At 38.5% G+C, this 19,334-nt stretch overlaps 1 protein-coding gene across 8 annotated transcripts in view; it reads left to right on the top strand.

Annotated features, from left to right (window-relative positions):
* fnip2.L (folliculin interacting protein 2 L homeolog) overlaps nucleotides 1-19,334 on the top strand; it is a 49,637-nt gene that overhangs the window by 7,703 nt on the left and 22,600 nt on the right. For 3 of the 8 annotated variants that reach the window (XM_041589336.1, XM_018231056.2, XM_018231075.2), the window contains exon 2: nucleotides 12,908-13,034. In XM_041589336.1, the coding sequence (XP_041445270.1) occupies nucleotides 13,021-13,034 (14 nt within the window). In that variant the 5' untranslated portion in view covers nucleotides 12,908-13,020. Of the gene's footprint in view, nucleotides 1-3,935; nucleotides 4,787-12,907; nucleotides 13,035-19,334 lie in introns of those variants that run through there. The other 5 variants (XM_018231065.2, XM_018231047.2, XM_041589334.1 and 2 more) reach the window with 3 other exon arrangements.

The following is a 19,334-nucleotide window of genomic DNA, read 5'->3' as shown; positions in this document are numbered from 1 at the left end:
GTGTTGGAAGGTGAACAATTTGTTTAATCAAGAATTATTGGATAATTTCCATTGGTTGACTGTAATGAATTAAATATGGGCTGCAGCTCGGCACCTCCTCTTCCCTTCTTGCTGTTGTGATTATTCGAGCAGACGGCTTGACCAAATAGAAACAATTGTATGGCCATCTTTATCCCTCCTAGTGAAATTGAGAGGGAGTTTACCCCTTATGTGTTGCTTGTGTCTCAGATTTACAGATAAAGTAAGTATTGACTGTGTGGAGATTATTTTCCTGCTGCTGTTTTCTAAAGAAATAACCTAAAATTCAAGAATTAAAATTCAAGCCAATGTCACACAAGGCGTTTTCTCCGCCAACAGAGAAAACGTCATTCTGCTCAGATCTACCCCATGCACTGGCAAGTATGGTATCTGCCCCTCTGCTCACACTAGGTGGATTTCAGCCCCAAAGTCATAATACTAACAGGGCATGATTTTAGTGCCAATGTGTTGTGGGGTTTCTTTTCATCACAACGTGCAAATTGTGCATTAGGTTAAAGAATAGATTAGCAAAATACAGCAGCTAAAAAAAAAATACAATATGCTAAAAAAAACTAAAGCTTGGGGTGAAAATCATTGAGTAGGGCATTGTTGGAGTATTGCTTGGAAGAGAACTGCCTTCTGCAGGAGAGAAAAAAACATAATGATTAATTGCCCCTTCCTAATCCAGTAAACTACATTAAAGGGGTGGTTCACAAATAAAAAAAAATGAAAACCAATTGCAAATTGTCTCAGAATATCACTCTCTACATCATACTAACAGTTAACTTAAAGGTGAACAGCCCCTTTAATGTACAGCACTGTGTAATATATAGTGAATAAAGTACCCCCTTTTGTAAAATATAAGGATATTCTAAGTCAGAGCAGTGGCTTTTATACAAGTCATGGAACTCTGAGGTGACTTCTAATATCCTCCTTTTGCAACAAGGGGTACTTTATTTATTATAATACACAAGTTTTAGTGAGTCATGTGACAAAAATTATATCACTACTCGACATCACTAGTCACCGTTTATAAGGATATAATTTACAAGATATTCATGGCTTTTGTGTATTCTAAAATATATATTATTCATTTATACATATATAAATATGTTTGAAGTTTAATAGGGTGAAGGGTGGGGCAAGGCTAACGGATGGTCTGGCTTGTAGAGATTGAAGGTTACAAAGCAAGATTTCTAAAGTTTTCCCATGGGAGGATATTGCTGGGAGGAAATATCACCCCTCCCAATTGCACTTGGGTGCCAGTGGATTTTGGTCACTTGATGTTTGCTCAGTGCCTTGACCTTGTTTCATATCTAGGTGATGTGTTATATTTTGGACACTGATTAATCATTACAAAGAAGACTAGCTATGTGTTGATTTTAACAGAGAGCTTCAACTAAATAGGGGATGTTTTTTGTGTGGTTATTTATTTGAAAGACCCCAGTTGTCCCATTTATTGCACAGTGTTCAGTGTTTGTTCAGAAGAGCAGGAGCTGCCATTTAGCTTCTTGTGCTGATCCACTTCAAACAGACTTGCCCTCCTAGCAACTGTGGCTCTTTTATAATAGGACTGCTGTACTTTTTGTAATGTTGAGTGGAAGTAAGTAGCTATTCCTGAGAAACATTCATGTCATAAACAGTGCATTTCTCTGCCTGCTGATTCCAATGCAGAAGCAATGTGTGCTACAGACTGTAAATATGTGTTTCAACACATATTGCATTTTGAGTGCAACCACCCCCCCCCCATATAGCATTTCTCCTCCACATGCTCCATATGCCTAGTAATAAAAGCTCTAACGTTGTCTATATAAAGTGATAATCTTCAACTTTAAGCTTGACTTGCATGTGAGATTATTGGCTGACTTGGCTGTGCGTGGTTTGCCATATTGCAATGATCCAGTCCCTGTGCAGTCATGTGAAGGGGCAAATAAAGTGGAGGAACTTGTAAATGTGTTCAACGTGTGACCTTACACATGTGCTTTTGTAGTCACCTGCTGCCGGTGAGACTTACCAATGTGCCTGTACAGAAAGCTGCTTGTATTGTGGTTGAAAATTGCTCATCTGCTTCTACCTGTGTTTATCCAGGACTTTGTTGTTTGCACATGAGAACGGAGTCAATATGGCACCTATTGGCACCTCCTTGCCAAAATATGTGCTCTGGGTAATTAATTCACTAAGCTTGGACCTTGTTTTGATGAACTTGGCCACTTTCTTTATGTTTTTGGTGTTGCAGCACTTTGTCACTCCCTCAAACAGTTCAATCACCCATGCTGAGATACTACTGTACTTCTAAAGGTGGCTATAGACACACCGATAATATTGTACAAAAATTTTTTCGGTGAAATGATATTCAGTGCGTGTATAATTTGAGATGAGCTGACGTATATTAGCATAAGACTTGGATATCGATCGGCTCGTCGATCGAACTGGACAGAAAATTTTGATAGGGTGCCTTTGAAGGCACCTGAACATCGCCCACTGTTAGTGCTGAATCGTTGGATACAGGTAGAATTCTGTTGTTTCTACTTTTATATCTGACTATTCAGCTCTACACTTGTGTATTGAAAATGAATGGCTGCAGGAAAGATCATAATTTGTTACATTTATGGCCGCCTTAAGGCTATTGGCAGATTAAGGGGCAGATTTATTAAGGGTCGAAAAAAAATTTGGTCATATTTGACTAGGGAATTATCCAAACTTAATTTGAGTTTTTAAAAAAATTTTTATGGCTCTTGGGGGCAATTTGTTTGTTGTTTACTTGAAAAATAAAAATGTATATATAAAGAAAAAACAAAAAAAGAATTCAAATTTGACTATTTGCTAACTAAAACTTGCCGAATTACTGTTTAAGTCAATGGGAGAGGTCCAAGGATCAATTTGGAGATGTTCCTTCCTGACATTCAAGTTTTTTTCAGAGAAGAAACTCGTATCGTGTCGAATCAAATTCGATTGGAGTTTTCAGGTTGTTTCAATTCGTCCGAGTTTTAAAATTTCAACTTTATTATCTCTCCCCATGACGAATTTCGACTAATAAAACCACCTTGGATATTGCCACACCCTCAGACAATACTCTTTCTACTTGTGTGGGATTTTTAGGTTCATATTTATCAGTGGATGAGTCAGAGTTCACCCTTTGCTAAACATGCCTGTAATAATCTCATATTAATGAATAAAAAGCTGTGAAATATTTCACTTGTAGAGGTGAGAACCTTTACCAGAAACAGCAAAACTACACATTTGTTTTTTTTTTTCAGTTGTAAATTTAAGTGCAACACTAACTTTGAGAGTGCAATTACACTTTCCGCACTAACAAGACACCCCCAACTGTTAAACATGCAGAGGAGGTAGGTTTGCGGGGGTTGGCATTGGATCTGCTGCCCTCCCTAATTATAACTAGCGTGTAGTGTCATCACTAAGAACCATTTCTAAGAGTATAATTTACAGAATATTCATGGCTTTTGTGTATTATTATTTTATGTCTGAGTGTGTGTGTGTGTGTGTGTGTACAGTTGGGTCCATAAATATTTGCACAGACAACTTTTTTTTCTAATTTTGGTTCTGTACATTACCACAATGAATTTTAAATGAAACAACTCAGTTGATCTGCAGACTTTCAGCTATATGTATATATATATATATATATATGTATATATATATATATATATATATATATATATATATATATATATATACATATACAACTGGTTAATTCATTGTATCAAAGTAAAAAGGCACCGATACTCTATAATTGCTCAGTCCTGCCTTCCCTTCTGACCAAGCGATAGCTCCAGGGTTCCCACAGCGCCCTGCATCAGTCAACACAGCACAGTTGTGCCAAAAGAATAGGGTGCACCCTTCACTCGCACATGGAACACTGCAAATGCTGCCAGATTTGAAAATATTGGGACCGATTTGTGACAAAATTTATGTCCAATTGTGTTAATTCTGCACTGTAGGGGAGATTTTGCTCGAAATTGCAATTTTTTTCAACTGCACTATTCTTATCCATCTACTGAATCAACCGAGATATTCCCTGTCATCCTCTAGTCACAAGTGGCTGTGACACGGAACAGTTGTTGCACGCACATCGCATGGAGGCTGGTTGTGCAGAACTAACAATCACTTGCAGACTCGCTGGATTAATGTGGGTGTGTGAGCCGTGCAAGTGATCCTTGCTTTGCACTGTCACATGAGCCCTTCTCACATGACGGCTATCAGGATTGGAAGCCTGGCCAATGTTAATTCAACCTTGCATGCGAGGAGGGTGTGCCCTTAGCTACTGTCCTGCCTTTTGCCAGCACAAGCATATAGTTTTGGTCTTGTGACTGTTTAACCATTTCATGTCTGCTCTGCAGTTGGGAGTGAGATTTACCTGTTCATTTGCTAGTCATGCTTCATAGGCAGGGCCTGACCTGACTGTGAGGCTGTTTAAAAAGCTAGTTCTTGCACGGGGAAAACATTGCTACTGTGTTTGTTTGCTTAATCGTGACTTGAATAACCTGGAAAGAAAGCTGAGCTACTCATCTCATTCAATGGAATAAACACCAGGGCCCTTCTCTGTGGCACCTGTCGGTAAAGGAATGTGCGGTGGGACACAAAGGAGTGGCAGCCGGGCTGAGTGCCCAGCCAGCAAGCTGAGAAACTCATGGAGTGCTACTAGTTTGCTAGAGAGGAAAATCACTGGCTGGGAGCGCAAGGCATGGAAAGAGAAGCGAGTAAGGCAAAGCAGTACTGATACTGGCACAGATTTATATATAACTCACAGGTAGGAAGCCTCTGTTTCAAGCTTTCTCAAAGACGTGCAAGTTTGTTTAAAAGTATTATTATGTAGATTTCAGAATGTGTGTGTTTGTATCTAACCCCTGATTTAAGGTTTCACTTAAGAGCGTATAGAGTTAATACAATATAATGATCCTTCCTGGAATTTGCAGTGTTTGTTGATAGAATTTAATTTTCCTTCCATTGCACAGCCTTCACACGACTTCTTTCCATCCACTGTGTCACACAACAGTCAGCGAGCGTAACGTTTTAACTCTTTCGTCCAGAAACGCTTTTGCCATGTCAGATGTGTAGGTGTAAGGAATGGAACTAGTTGGGCAGTCAGCTGTTATTACAGGTGCTTCTATGTGCTTGTAGGGTGTGCTGATGTTCTCCTTCAACCTGTAACTGTCATTCTACTGTACAAACTGCATAATAATAATAATAATAATAATATAGTAAGCATCAATTGGAAGGCTTTGAAAATACTTCCTCATTTTAATTGACAAAACTCCCAAGTGGAAGTGCTCTGTAATATTTACCTTTTATTTATAATAATGTAACATTGTGTGACGCTTTTATGGTTACTCTGGCATATAGATATTCTACAAATACTGTATGCGATCTAACTTTTATATTTCCATACTCCGGTATATGGTCTGGGTTTACTTTGTAATATGAAACTTTTTTCATCTCTGTATAAATTGTAATTTGTAACGCCATTTTGGGAGCTTGTATACTGTGTGTGCTTGTATACATAGATATCACTTAAAGGGGAACTCCACAAAAACATAAATTAAGCTTTTTGTGAACATAATTTCAAGCAACTTTGCAATATACATCAGTTAAAAAATATGCAGACTTTTCATGATTTTTAATGGTTTGGAACAGTTCACTAAGTCTAACCTCCTGCCTGACTACTTTGCTGAGCTGGCTGACTAATGTTACTTTGTATCAACAGCCATCTGTCCTCAGCCTGCATCCTCCAAACCCCACAATTCCCTGCACACATGATTTCAATAAGGACAGGAAGAATCACAGTGCAATGCATTGTGGGTTATGTAGTTCCTGCATGCTGTCTGTAAGCTGTGGAGAAGTTGTTACAATTTGTAACATCAGTGTTTAGTCCCTCCTTCCCTGCCCAGATTTCAAATGATGCAGAAAGAGAAGAACTTTTTAAACAGTTGGATTTAAGCATAGAAAATGGCATTTATTCATACTTTTTGAAGAAACAGGTAACTTTGATGGGTATATTAGGGGTTTCTGTGTTATGCGGGCCTCTTTATCAAATTTTGGTTTGGAAGCCGGAGTTCCCCTTTAAAATTGGGTGCTTTCAAAACTAGGTTATATTCTGCATAGAAATAATTTAACTGCTGTCAAGCAGTATGGCAACTCCCCATTGAAATCACTCCAACTTGCAGTACAGCAGTAAAGAGTGATTGAAGTTTATCAGAGCACAAGTCACATGACATGGGGCAGCTGGGAAATTGACAAAATGTCTAGCCCCATGTCAGATTTCAAAATTGAATATAAAAAAATCTGTTTGCTCTTTTGAGAAATGGATTTCAGTGCAGAATTCTGCTGGAGCAGCACTATTAACTGATTCATTTTGGAAAAAAATTTTTTCCCATGACAGTATCCCTTTAACGATTCAAAATGAAACTGAATGTAAGCCTTCATACTTTACAACATACGGCATGTGGCCTACGTGTATGTTATTTTCCTATGAGAAATGCTTTATCTTGTATTTAATAGGGCTTTTATATATTAAAGAAGTGGTGCAGATTACATTTTAGCACTGCATTTTTATTTAGGGCAACATGTCAGGAAGGAGATTCCTTTATATTGCAGTTTATTTCAGCTTTCTCTAATTAACACAAATTTGTGAGATCAGATGTCCTACTAAATTGACAAAGCTTGGTTGTGAGTCAACCAAATCATTTGAGCACATAGCCCTCTTCGCTTATGGCACATAACCAGTGGTCAGATGTCCTGTTCTGGTCTGAACCCTGATTTTCTTCACCACTGCAGGATCTTGAGCCCTTGTGGCAGTGTTTCTGAAATCTTGTAGGAACCCCCTGCAGAATTCTTATCTGTAGGCACTTTAAAAGCAGCTCTGAAGCTAGTGGTGTATAAGGCATGCCACTGCCCTCCGCCCGAGAACGGCAGATACAATAGCCTGCCAATGCCACACGCGGACTGAAACGCTGACATCAGTTTTCATCTTTGCCTGCACCGGGAATGGAGGATGGAATGAAGCCTGCTTGCCTCTCCTGACTGTACCTTATGAATGCAGTAGTAACTAACACAAGCATCTCTGTATTCATGGGGGCAACCATCAGCAGACCTTTGCACCCTGCCTTCCACCTGGTTAATTAATCTGATGTCCAGCTGAAAATACAGGCCATGAATCAGGCAAGGAATAATGCTTATAGAAACAGAGTTAAATGGAGGCCACTCTAATTTGATGAGAGCAAATATACTAAACAAGGTGTAAAAAGCCTCCAAACACCCCATGAGGTGATTCAAAATACACTGTTTTAAGTTTAGGGGTTTGCACACTCAAATTAATTATACACAAATTCAGGTGGTATCGTAAACAAAATCTTTTTAGAGATAACTCATTAGAAATACAAAAAAAATGTTAAATCCATATCAATTCAAAATCTTTATTGTCAATATACTTTTTTCATTACATTGAAATGCCCCACCCAAGACCCCACATGGTGCAAAATTAAAATCAGTGTTTGAATACATACCACCAAATTGTAACCAGAATAGCAGGAAATACAAGGAAGTGGATACCCTCACCAGAGCATGAGAATTACCTCAGCGTAAAGCCTTTCTCAAGGGAAATTCTTGTTATTCTGGTTACTATTTGGTGGTATGTATTCAAGCATTGATATGGATTTTAAATGTTTTTGATTTACAAATAACTGTATAGAGCACATGGTTTGTATTACTAATTAATTCTCTGTAAAGAGATTTCCTTTACAATACCACCTGAGTTTGTATATAATTAATTTGAGTGTACAAACCCCTAACAGTAAAACAAGGAAGGAGGCTGAAGACAGTGTAGGGGCTGATTCTTGGCCTGTGTTTTATAGTTGGCTGAGTTTCAGTTCTGTGTGCCATAACCCTTATCATTATTATAAATATTAACATGTATTTATAAAACATCAACATATTCTTTAGACTGATTTCTTTCCCTTTAAGTGGGAATAGCTTCAAGGGTGTTTTATTATCATGAATATGTCATATGTCTGTGCTTTCAGATAATCAGACACGAAATCTGCTTGCAGTTATTTCAGCAATAGCTTTAATGAAGAGCAATTTACAGTAATTCAAGTCAAAGTGATTTTAATATAATTGGTGCACCGTACGGTTGTTGCATTTCTTGGTGATAATGCTGAATGCAGATTGTGTGGGGAACATAAAAGCAATTAGGCTTCACCTGTCAGCCTGGTGGCCCTGAGTAGTGGTATACACAGTCATGTATTAATGTAAAGATGCTAAAGGAAAACTACATTGGGGCATATTTATAAAGTTACATTAGAATTAAAAATTGGCACTTTAAGGGTCTGGCTACACAGGCAGATTCAGAGAGATTAGTCGCCAGGCACACGGATCGCTTTGTTTCCCGAAGTCGCCCATAATTGCCTCACGAGAAAACTTGGGCCAACTTCGGAAAACAAAGCTCTGTGTGCCTGCCCCCAGTCGATTTACATTTTACCGCGAAGAAGAGGAGATTTGTCGCCTGGCGACTAATCTCCCTGAATCTGCCCGTGTGGCCAGACCCTAATGCCCTCATATACCTTAAATTAACTGTATGTATAAAGATGTGTAATATTTTACATATATCTTTACATAAATACGCCATTTATTTTATACCAACTTTACCCAATTTTTAGAGGCAGATTTATCAAGGGTCGAAGTGAAAATTCGATTTTTTTTTTAAGTGGAATTCGATTAGGAAATAGTTAAAATTCGATTTGAGTTTTTAAAAAAATTCAAATTAGATTTTTGAAATGTATCATTTACTGGCCTTTTAAGAATTCTAATTCGACTATTTGCCAACTTAAACCTGCCAAATTGCTGTTTTAGCCTATGGGGGACGTCCTGGGAGCTATTTGGAGTTGTTTGCAGCCTTCCTGAAAATCAGAGAAAGAGTTTACAGGTTGATCCCATTCACCCGAGTTTCAATATAATTCAAATTTTTTGATGAATTTTGATTGGTCGTTTTTTTTTTTCTGAATTTTTACAGACTCACATGAACTCTAAATTTGACCCTTGATAAATCTGCCCCTTACAGTTATTTGACCTTGCATCCATTTCTGTTCAAAGACTGTTCAGATCTGAGTAAAGAAATTAAGTTTGATATTCTTTTGAGATTTGAGTGTTCACCTAAATCCAAAAACTGTGGCCCAAATGATTTTGATCAAAATCTGATAGTTGTAACATAGTTGTATAAAAGTTTTAAAGAATGAGTCCTTAAAGGGATACTGTAATGGGAAAAAATTTTTTTTTCAAAATTAATCAGTTAATAGTGCTGCTCCAGCAGAATTCTGCACTGAAATCCATTTCTCAAAAGAGCAAACAGATTTTTTTTATATTCAATTTTGAAATCTGACATGGGGCTAGACATTTTGTCAATTTCCCAGCTGCCCCAAGTCATGTGACAGTGGCAGCTGTCCAAAAGATGCTTTCTATAAAACTTAATATATTGTACTGCACCTCTTCTAATGATCTGAGAACAAATCCTAAAACTCCAGGGAGAAATGTTTTGTGTATACAAACCCACTAGCCCTTTTTACCTGGAAGCCACATTTAATTGTAAAAAAAAGTTGGAGAGCAACACAAGCATAAAAAAAATCCTGGGGTGCCATATAGTCGTTGTGATTGACTATTTGGTAATCCCTATGTGAATTATGTGAGCTATCAGAAAAGAACTAGTTGTTTGAAGGTGAACAACCCATTTAATGTCACATGTAAAGAGACACAGGAGGGATAGATTACAATAGAAGTATTTTTCATATTTGTAGCCATATTCCTTTTCCTGTGCTGATGCTCCCGTTCCATTGGTAGGGAATGGTGTGCCTAGTAATTGTTTTCATCTACTGATACAGTGGTGCATAATAACACAAGGATAGAAAACTCCAAAGGGAGGTTCATCTCCTGCTAGTAAACATTAATGTAAAGTGAAGTGGAAAGTTGCACACACACAGGCCAGACTTCTAGCCCTGCGGCAGTGTTTGTGGCTGAGAAGCTTAGGCAGAGGCAACGCAGAAATGCAGGTTCCTACTAAGCAGCCACACGGACTAGTGATTTCTTATGCATATATATATATATATATATATATATATATATATATATATATATATATATATATATATTTCTTGTGTATATGTATATATATATATATATATATATATATATATATATATATATATATATATATATATATATATATATATATATATATATATATATATATATATATATATATATATGAAATGATTTATAGAACCCTATACATGTAAAGGAGGTCTAAATAGTTTGCTGTTGGTTTATGACCTCTGTGTACATGCAGGTTGGGATCATTATTTGGCCTGTTTTTTTTTTTGTTTGTTTTTTTAACTATGGACAGTCAACTGCTAGGACTATAGAATAAGTGGATTGGTCAAACAACTTGTGTATTAGGAGCAAAGGTTATTCTTAGATGTCATCCTGCTAGTTACAGAGTCAGTCTGGAACCCCAGCATACGAAACAAGTGACCCACATGGTACAGGGACCAGTTGGCAGAAGGAGACTAGAGACATTCTGCAATGCAAAGAAGGCTTATGGGAAAGATAAACTTGATATGCATGGTAACTATTATTATATGGTATGGAAGATATGAACCACCTTTTTATTTAAAGGGGTGGTTCACCTTTAAGTTAACTTTTAGTAATTCTAAGCAACTTTTCAATTGATCTTCCTTTTTTTTTATAGTTTTTTTTTTTTATTATTTGCTTTATACTTCTGACTCTTTCTAGCTCTGAAATGGGGGTAGCTGACTATCTAAAAAACATTCACTCTGTAAGAAGACAAATTTGTTATTTTTAGTTTTTAGTACTACTCTTTCTATTCAGGCCCTCTCCCAGAGTCGGACTGGGCCAGTGGGACACCGGGAACCCTGTGGCGGCGGATCCAGCTCTCCTTCTCTTTTTGTGCGGCAGCCCCGGAAAAACGTTTGCGCATGCATTTGGGGGGGGGGTAAATTGGCTGCATAGAGAAGTTTGCGGCTGGAGAGCCCGGGGGATGGGTTTGGTGGGGCACTGAGCCTGCAGGCCCGGTGGGCCCCCCAGTCTAACACTGTCATCTCCTATTTATATTCCAGTCTGTTATACAAATCAATGTATGGTTGCTAGGGAATTTGGACCCTAGCAACCAGATTGCTGAAACTGCAAACTGGAGAGTTGCTGAATAAAAATCTAAACAACTAAAAAAAAAACACAAATAATAAAAAATTAAAACCAAATTCTCACAATATCGTTCTCTGCCTCATAATAAAAGTTGATTTAAATGTGAACAACCCCTTTAACTTATACTATGCTGAGCACATTGTTCAAAGATACAAACTGGGGGTAGAAATGGGGAAATAGTGGCGCAGTACATAGACTTGTCAGGTAAGTAAATCTGCTATGGTGGGTCACATGGGAATTTTGTAGGTAGTGGTGGCTTGGAATAAGGCTCCCTCCCTACACCAGCCACTGTGTATGCTGACAAGAGATGAATGCAGGTTGCATGTGTATGTGAGACAAAGCACTGTAGTATTGCAGCCGTCAGTCTGCTCAGCAGCTTTTTTGATACGGGTGGGGAGGTAGAACTAGTCATCTGATAGTCTTGTGCTTTGGAATAAACTTCCCATGGAAATGAGAGAAGTTACTGCAGGGATAGGTTGGTACAGTCTATGGGACCATGTACAGAACCGGATGGAAATGATGCTTCGTACTGCAAGGTAGTATTTATTTTATTTTTGTGGCTGTTCAGTGCAGGAGATTATAGAGAAAGTCGGGACATTTCACACACAATCAGGGACTGCAGGCTGAGCAGTCCTAATAGGTACTGTCCTGCGAAAAATGTTGGGAGGCATTGGATTGCCTTCTGCCTGTACTTTACTTGTCCAACTGGTACAAATGACACTTGATAACACTCCCTAGCGCTTATGATCAAACAGTGTACGTGTTTGAGGCACAGGAAGTTTCAGGTTTTGTGGGTATCGCCTTCATGCCTCCCCAATTATTAAGAACTTAATAAGTGAGCAAATGTAGAGATTATACAAAGTAGAGAGGAGATGCAACAGAGGACAATTGGCCTCTGAATTATAAAATGGGTTTTATTTTGTTTATGTTTTTAGCTAGGTGTAGTCCCCTTATACAGATGCTTTTTAGCCGCTGCTGGCGCTTAGGCATTTTCAGGTGACAGCATTTATTTTAAAAAGACTTTGAAAGACTTCAGACATAATGGCACCCCTCCTCTTGATTTCTTTATATGCTCTTTGTATTAATTTATATTTTTGTTTAAATTCATGTATAAGTAATATAGTGCTTGTTTGTGCTCATGTTTTTGCCATAATTTTGGATAAAATTGTATCTTTTTGAGGAAGTTGAATCGAAATTATTCAGCTCTACATATACACTAAAACTATAAATAAAGATAAAAATCTTAAAGCAACTTAAGAAACCTGTCTCCTAAATAAGCTTCCCTACAATCCTTTTGGCTTCACTAAAAACTACAGACATGAAATTTCACAAGCACTGGGGAATTCTGTCGTGTCTGCTTTTAGACTTACTTATTCTTGTTTTGGTGGTGTGGTATGGGCCTGGTGGCTAGGTATTTGTTTAGAAGTAAAGCTTAATCAGAAAATCTAAATGAGCCATATGTAATAGCTTAGTGGTTCTTGTGACTGTGAATCTTATATTAGAAATGGTCATGAGAGTCACTAAGCAGCTGTGCAGCAGCCACAGACTTAAACATAGACATATGCTCTTTTCATCACTCAGCAGTTTTACAGAATCTCAACCTTGGCACATATGTAAAAGACCTGCTTTAATCTTATCCCTTTATACATTTTGTTTTCCACAGCTGGCCTTGTTCGGATTTTGACTTGAATTGCATCCGTCTGATTGTTTACCAGGACTGTGAGAGAAGAGGCAGGCAAGTCCTGTTTGATTCTAAAGCTGTCCGGGAAATAAGAAATGAAAGCACGCAGGTAAGTCATGTTACACTAATGTTAAGTACGCACACAATGCTCAGGACCAGAAGGTGTGTCTTTGCCACATTTCCATGTGGTATTTTATTTTTTTTATGTTTATATCTGCTGAAAAAAGTATTTTGTCTTCATGTACAAATACAAATATGCCAAAGAAATAACAGAAAGATAAGATAACAGTAAGTCTACATATTAAATTTAAAAAAAAGAGGATTGAAAGAGGGTACAAAAAAAAACCCAACAAAAGTATTTTTCAAGAAAATTAGGGTTGCACTGCAGTATGTGTTTGATACTTCTTTATTACTTTACTTTTTGTTCAGCAGCTCTCCTGTTTGGAATTTCAGCATTTATCTGGTTCGTCAGGGAATCACTCCTTTCCCCAAGGAAAATATATGTATCACAAAGTAGTCCTGAGGCTAGTACCAAACAATTCAGTCTGCAGGCCAAGAATCTGCTCCTCCGCTGCTGCCCTGATGCTTGTTGTGCTTACACCTGAATAAATTGCCTCGGGTGTGGACAGACACGGTGGATTTCGATGCCGAAGCACAAGATTTTGCATGCACCCAAGCAGAGGCAATGTATTCAGGTGGCAGCAGAGCAGCAGTAGAGTAGTGGATTTTCAGCCTATGTTTTTCCACAGGCCAAGATGTCTGGCCTTCGCCAACTTTGGGTTACATTGGAAAGCAAATATGTGGGAAAACATATGCTTCGCTTCTGCTTTCCGAAGTAGCCTGAAATTGTCTCACAAGGAAACTTCGGGCCGCTTCACAACAAATGGGGCTCGTTTATAAACAATGGTTTCCATGGGTTACTGCCCAGGTGCAAATTTGCCAAATCAGATGATTGCTTTGTGTTCAACCTGCATCTGACTGAAAGAAGCTAATCCCTGATTGGTTGCTATGGGATACTGCCCAGGGGAAAATTTGCCCAGTGTTTATAAATGAGCCCAAACTGTGTGTTTTCACAGGAGAAAGGGTTGATTTCATGATGAACCAGATAGGTGCTTTAGGATTGCTGCTATCCAGACACTCGATTTTAACAGTGATTAGAGAAATGAGGAGTGTGCAAGGGCATATTGCTTATTAGATTAATAGTGCACAATAAACACAGTTTTGCATGTTTTAAGGCCCCCAAAAATCCCATCAGATCGCGGCCGCATCTGTGCATTTATGCGGTCCCGCGATCCGACCGCCCATTTCGGATGCATAATGATCCGATCAGCCCGATATCGCCCACTTCAATGTGGGCATATCGGGGGGAGATCCTCTTGTTTGTCGACATCACCAAACAAGCGGATCTCTACATCTATGGCCACCTTAAGTGCTCTTGCACATTTGTACAAGGTTTAAGTAAATGACCACTTTCCCTACACAAAGAATAGGCCTGTTTGGCAGCATGTAATGAGTACTACTAAGTTGTAGTGTCTATATAGTGTCTATGTGCAATGTAGATGTAAGTAATTGATGTTTTAATCGTGTGTATATACATGTATGTGTGTACTGGTGTAAACTACAAGAATAATGGTTTTATACTCTAATTTACCTTTAAATATGGCCTGTTTATTCTTGTCCATTCGTGCATCAGCATTTCCTACATTTCAAGTGGAACAAAAATACACATGGGAATGCAACTGAGTTCAGATCAGTCAGTCGGACATGGCTGTGACCTGATAATCTTAGCACGGAATTGGCTAATGCAATTATCACATGATTACCTGATCTAGGCCAAGCCAGCAGTGAATATGGTGATCATCTGCTTGGGAGCATAAATAGGTCAGGGCTTTTAGTGTTAATGCCTGTCAGGAACTTTCAGCCCTTGTCCCAAGGTCATTATTAACTGCACACATGGCAAATAATGTGAATTAAGGCTTCCTTTTCTGTTGAAGTGTTTGTTTTGGAGTGTCTAGAAGTGTATGCAAAGGTCTATTCCCCATCACAGTCCAACTACCTAAAATTGCTCCAATACACAGAATATAAATGTCACAATATAAGCTGATTAGTAATTAATACATGGCAGCATAGTTACTACATGGCAGCACAGAAACCAGTGCAACTAGTATCAAAATTTAATAATCAGCCCTGTAGCATCAGCTTATATTACAGGTCAACCTCATTTTCTGCTTGATAATTTGTGACAACCTCTAAGTTTAGCTTCTCAATAGCTACTCAGAGCCCACTGAGCATGTGAGTGTCACAGACACTTTCCAAGATGGTGACCCCCTGTGACAAGTTTGAAGTCCTGGATCATTGCTGCTACTGAGAAGCAGAAAGCAGAGGCTGGTGCAATAAGTTCAGTATATAAAATATAGCATTTTTAACCATATTGATTTTTAGGGGTTAGTTCTCCTTTAAAGCCTTTTTTTTACTAATGAGAAATATTTGCAATAACTGTATAGTAACCAAACTACCTACTACATTTCCCCACCTAAAGCAATATGCAGCAGAGCTAGTGGTTGGCATGGCACTGCATTTGTAGCCAGGTTCCTCCTATCTAGAACACAGAACGAGCCACAGCACAGAGCAAGCAGCTACTAAATCAAGAACATACCACTGCAGCTCCATCCATTGGTCAGATGAATGAATGCTATATACAGGCCCGGATTTGTGGAAAGGCCACCTAGGCCCGGGCCTAGGGCGGCAGGATTTTAGGGGGGCGGCATGCTGTCCAACCACACCCACATTGGTTCAAAAACACTTTGGATGCAATGGAGATATAATCATTTTTCGATTTCCTGTGCGCCAATCTCCATTGCTTCTGTCCAGATGATGAAAATTTGCACATATAAAGGAGAGGGGACAGGGGCGACGAACAGCAGTGGGCCTAGGGGCGCCCACAATGTAAATCCGGCCCTGGCTATATACTGTAACTTCTATTTTTAAAAGATAATTAAGCCTTTAACTTTAAAATCTCCTAAACTTCCTCTAAACAACATCCAGAATAACATACCTTTATCCCTGCATTCAGACTTCTTTTGTTTCACGATTACAGCCAGTTCAACTGCAGCTCTTTGAGTTACTTCCTTTTCTAGAGTGAAGCACCGCCCCTCTCTTTGACTATGAAGACCGCAAAAGGGTGCCTACTGGGCACGCTCACTGCCTCTGCTCCAATGGAAACCAATGAGGCATGCACAGTAGCAACCTCTTTGAGGTCTTCGTAGTGCTCAGAAAGCAAAAAGGGGTGTGACTTCACACAAGAAAAAATGTTTAGAGTAATTTTAGCGATAGAAAAAACAGTTTACTTATTCTTTAAATGATTATAAGTTGCAGAGAATGTTCTTTTTAATTGCAAATATGTAATGTATCTAGCTTCTTATCATGTGTTTATAGGAACACCCCCCTGTACCAGTGGCTTACCTCTGTATGTTTGCAGTGCTTGCAGATTATTCACTATTATTGGTATTCTTTTCTATACCTCCCAGACAGATGCATAAAAATATCCCCGTTACTGTCAGTTTGTTATATGAATAGGGTTGATCTGATCTTACTCTTTATTTGATTTATTTCTGCAGCAAGTGCATTATCAGGTTGTTGCAGTCATAAACATGTTTTCTGAATGAGCCCATGTGACACTGTGCCACGGGATTTCTAAGTCACGATTAAGTTTGGTTTCTGTGACCTGTTGTGTATGGTTGTTTGTATAGTTCAGCTGTGCAGTCAGTACCTGCCTACTGCTCTGGAGAGGGATATGTTTAATAGTTTTGTTTTTCCCCCTGTCCCTGTGTTGTGTGGAGCACATGACTGCTGCATGCACAGTTTAACTACTTACTGATGGTCACATTGAAGATTAAATAAACCAGATAACCTGCTTGTTTGTGTGAAATGCAAGGTGCCTGGGAAAGCTGGAAAATACGCAGCTACTGATTTTTTTTTTTTGATTTTTTTTTTTTTTTTAATACTAGCTTCTTCTGAGACTCATAGGGGCAAATTCACTAAGCGCCGAACGCTAGCGTTAATTTGCTAGCGTTTGGCATTTTCGTTACTGCGTTAAACGAACGCTGGCGTAGTTTCGCTAGTGTTACTTCGCACCCTTACGCCAGGCGAATTTTCGCTAGAGACGTAACTAAGCAAATTCACTAACTTGCGCAGTGTACTGAACGCTACCTTTTACGCTAGACTTCCTTCGCCACCTCAGACCTGGCAAATCGCAATAGAGAAGATGGGGATTGTTTCAAAAAAAGTCATATTTTTAAGTCCCAAAAAACGCTGGCGTGTTTTCTACATGATGGGTGATAGGCTGAAAAAGATCGAAAAAATTTTTGGGGCTCCCCTCCTTCCCCCCTACATTTCCTGACTCATGGCAACTTACCTATACAGTGGGCACATGTGTAGGGCAAAATAAAATTTTTATTTGCTGATTTGAAGGTTTTCTAGGCATTTGTAGTGCTGATATGTATTCCTCCATTGAAATTTGAATTTCGCGCCGTATGCAAATTAGCCTTCGCTAGCGTAACTTCGCTTTACATAGCGAATCAACGCTAGCGCAACTTCGCAACCTTACGCTACCCCTGAGCGCAACTTCGGATTTTAGTGAATTTGCGGAGCGCTGGCCAAACTACGCCTGGTGAAGTGCGGTGAAGTTGCGCCTGGCGCAACTTCACATCTTAGTGAATTTGCCCCAATGTCACAATGGGACATGTTACTGAAGGTTCCAGCTGTATTTTACTAGAATACCAAGTAACCAGCCTAAAGGTTGCTCACAACACCACTATATGCTAGCAATGTCTAGCACAGAAATATTAAATAACTATTGCAAAAAATGAAAATTGAATATGAGATCCATCTAATAATATATATATATATATATATTTTTAAATATAACCAATAATTCTGTTCCATCCGCAATAATCAAGTTACTCTTCAGTATCCCCTCTCTTTGCAGTTTGGAGCCTGTATTTGATTAACAGGTCATATAAATCAGTGGGGGGTCATTTATCAACACTGGGCAAATTAGCCCATGGCCCGTGACTGCAAGTTTAATGGATTTTCTATATTAACCCCTGACTGGCCATTTAATTAAGTAATAGTTGAGGTATCTTTTATTTTTGGTTTCTGTATTTAAGCATAAATTAACCCCCATGGCAACCAATCAAATTGTTGCATTCATTGTTGCACTTGCAGCTGGCTTTAAAAAAAGCTATTCACTGATTGGTTGCTATGGGTAACTGGCCATGGCCATTTGCCCACTCTTGATAAATGACCCCCAGTGTGTGCTCCCTTTGCGGAGACAATAAGCTAACTCCCTTTTTCAATAACCAACTCCAACACCGAGCTGCATGAAGAAAGGCAGTTTGCTAAGAGGGGAATACTGAAGATATGGGCCCCCTTTGAAGGGGAACTATCGCAAAATTGAAAATGTAATATAAGCTTCCTCATACTGAAGAAAGAAACTTTCTAATTACAACAAATTAAAAATTTTGCAATGTTTCTGAAATAATCAAGTTTATATTCACTATTCATCTTTCAGAATCTGTTTCCCTTATCATTCTGCCTTCACGCAGTAGTGTCAGATGAATGATCCAATATATCTTATAGGGGACTACTGTTTCCCTGCACTGGTACAACTAGTGTGTTTGCTTCAGATATATAGTTTATATACATAGCTGCTGTGTAGCCATTCAAAGCACAGGTTAGATAGCAGATACCAGATGCACTTGGTAGAGTCTTACTGGATTCTATTACAAAGCTTATCTGTTATCTGCTAAGTAGCCTGTGCCTTTTCTCCTTTTTTAGCTTGAATGGCTGCCCCCGTGGCTACACAGCAACATATTTATATAAACTATAGTTGCCTTTTTGAAGCAAACACATATCTTTTACCAGTGCATAGTAACAGTAGAGTAGAAGGAGTAATTAAAAGTCACAATAACAATTGCCTTCTTTCAAAGTTGGAAAGAATCAGAAGAAGGAGGCAAATAATTCAAAAACTATAACAAAGAAAAAATGAAGACCCATTGAAAAGTTGCAAAGAATTAGCCTTTCTATAACATACTAAAGGTTAATCTAAAGGTGAACCACGTATTTAATATCAATATTTTGTCTTGTGGATTTTGTAAACGAATCATTTATATCAGAGTATTACTCCTCTCCTTACGTACCAAACACTGCTTTACTGAGCCTATAAGGTCCATCCAATAGCTAATGCCTGTTATAATGTTAAAATATTGACCTGTTATAATGTCCCATTTAAAAAGGGTTCAGATTTGGCTCAGTATTTGACCATCTACAAAATCGATAAGGCTGATGCATCCCAGTTTGAGAAGACCAATATACACACAGTCTGTTTGACTACAGTTGTATACATAAA

Source organism: Xenopus laevis, chromosome 1L, assembly GCF_017654675.1.
Source record: "Xenopus laevis strain J_2021 chromosome 1L, Xenopus_laevis_v10.1, whole genome shotgun sequence".
Taxonomy (NCBI): Eukaryota; Metazoa; Chordata; class Amphibia; order Anura; family Pipidae; genus Xenopus; species Xenopus laevis.
This window is presented reverse-complemented; position numbering and strand designations above follow the sequence as displayed.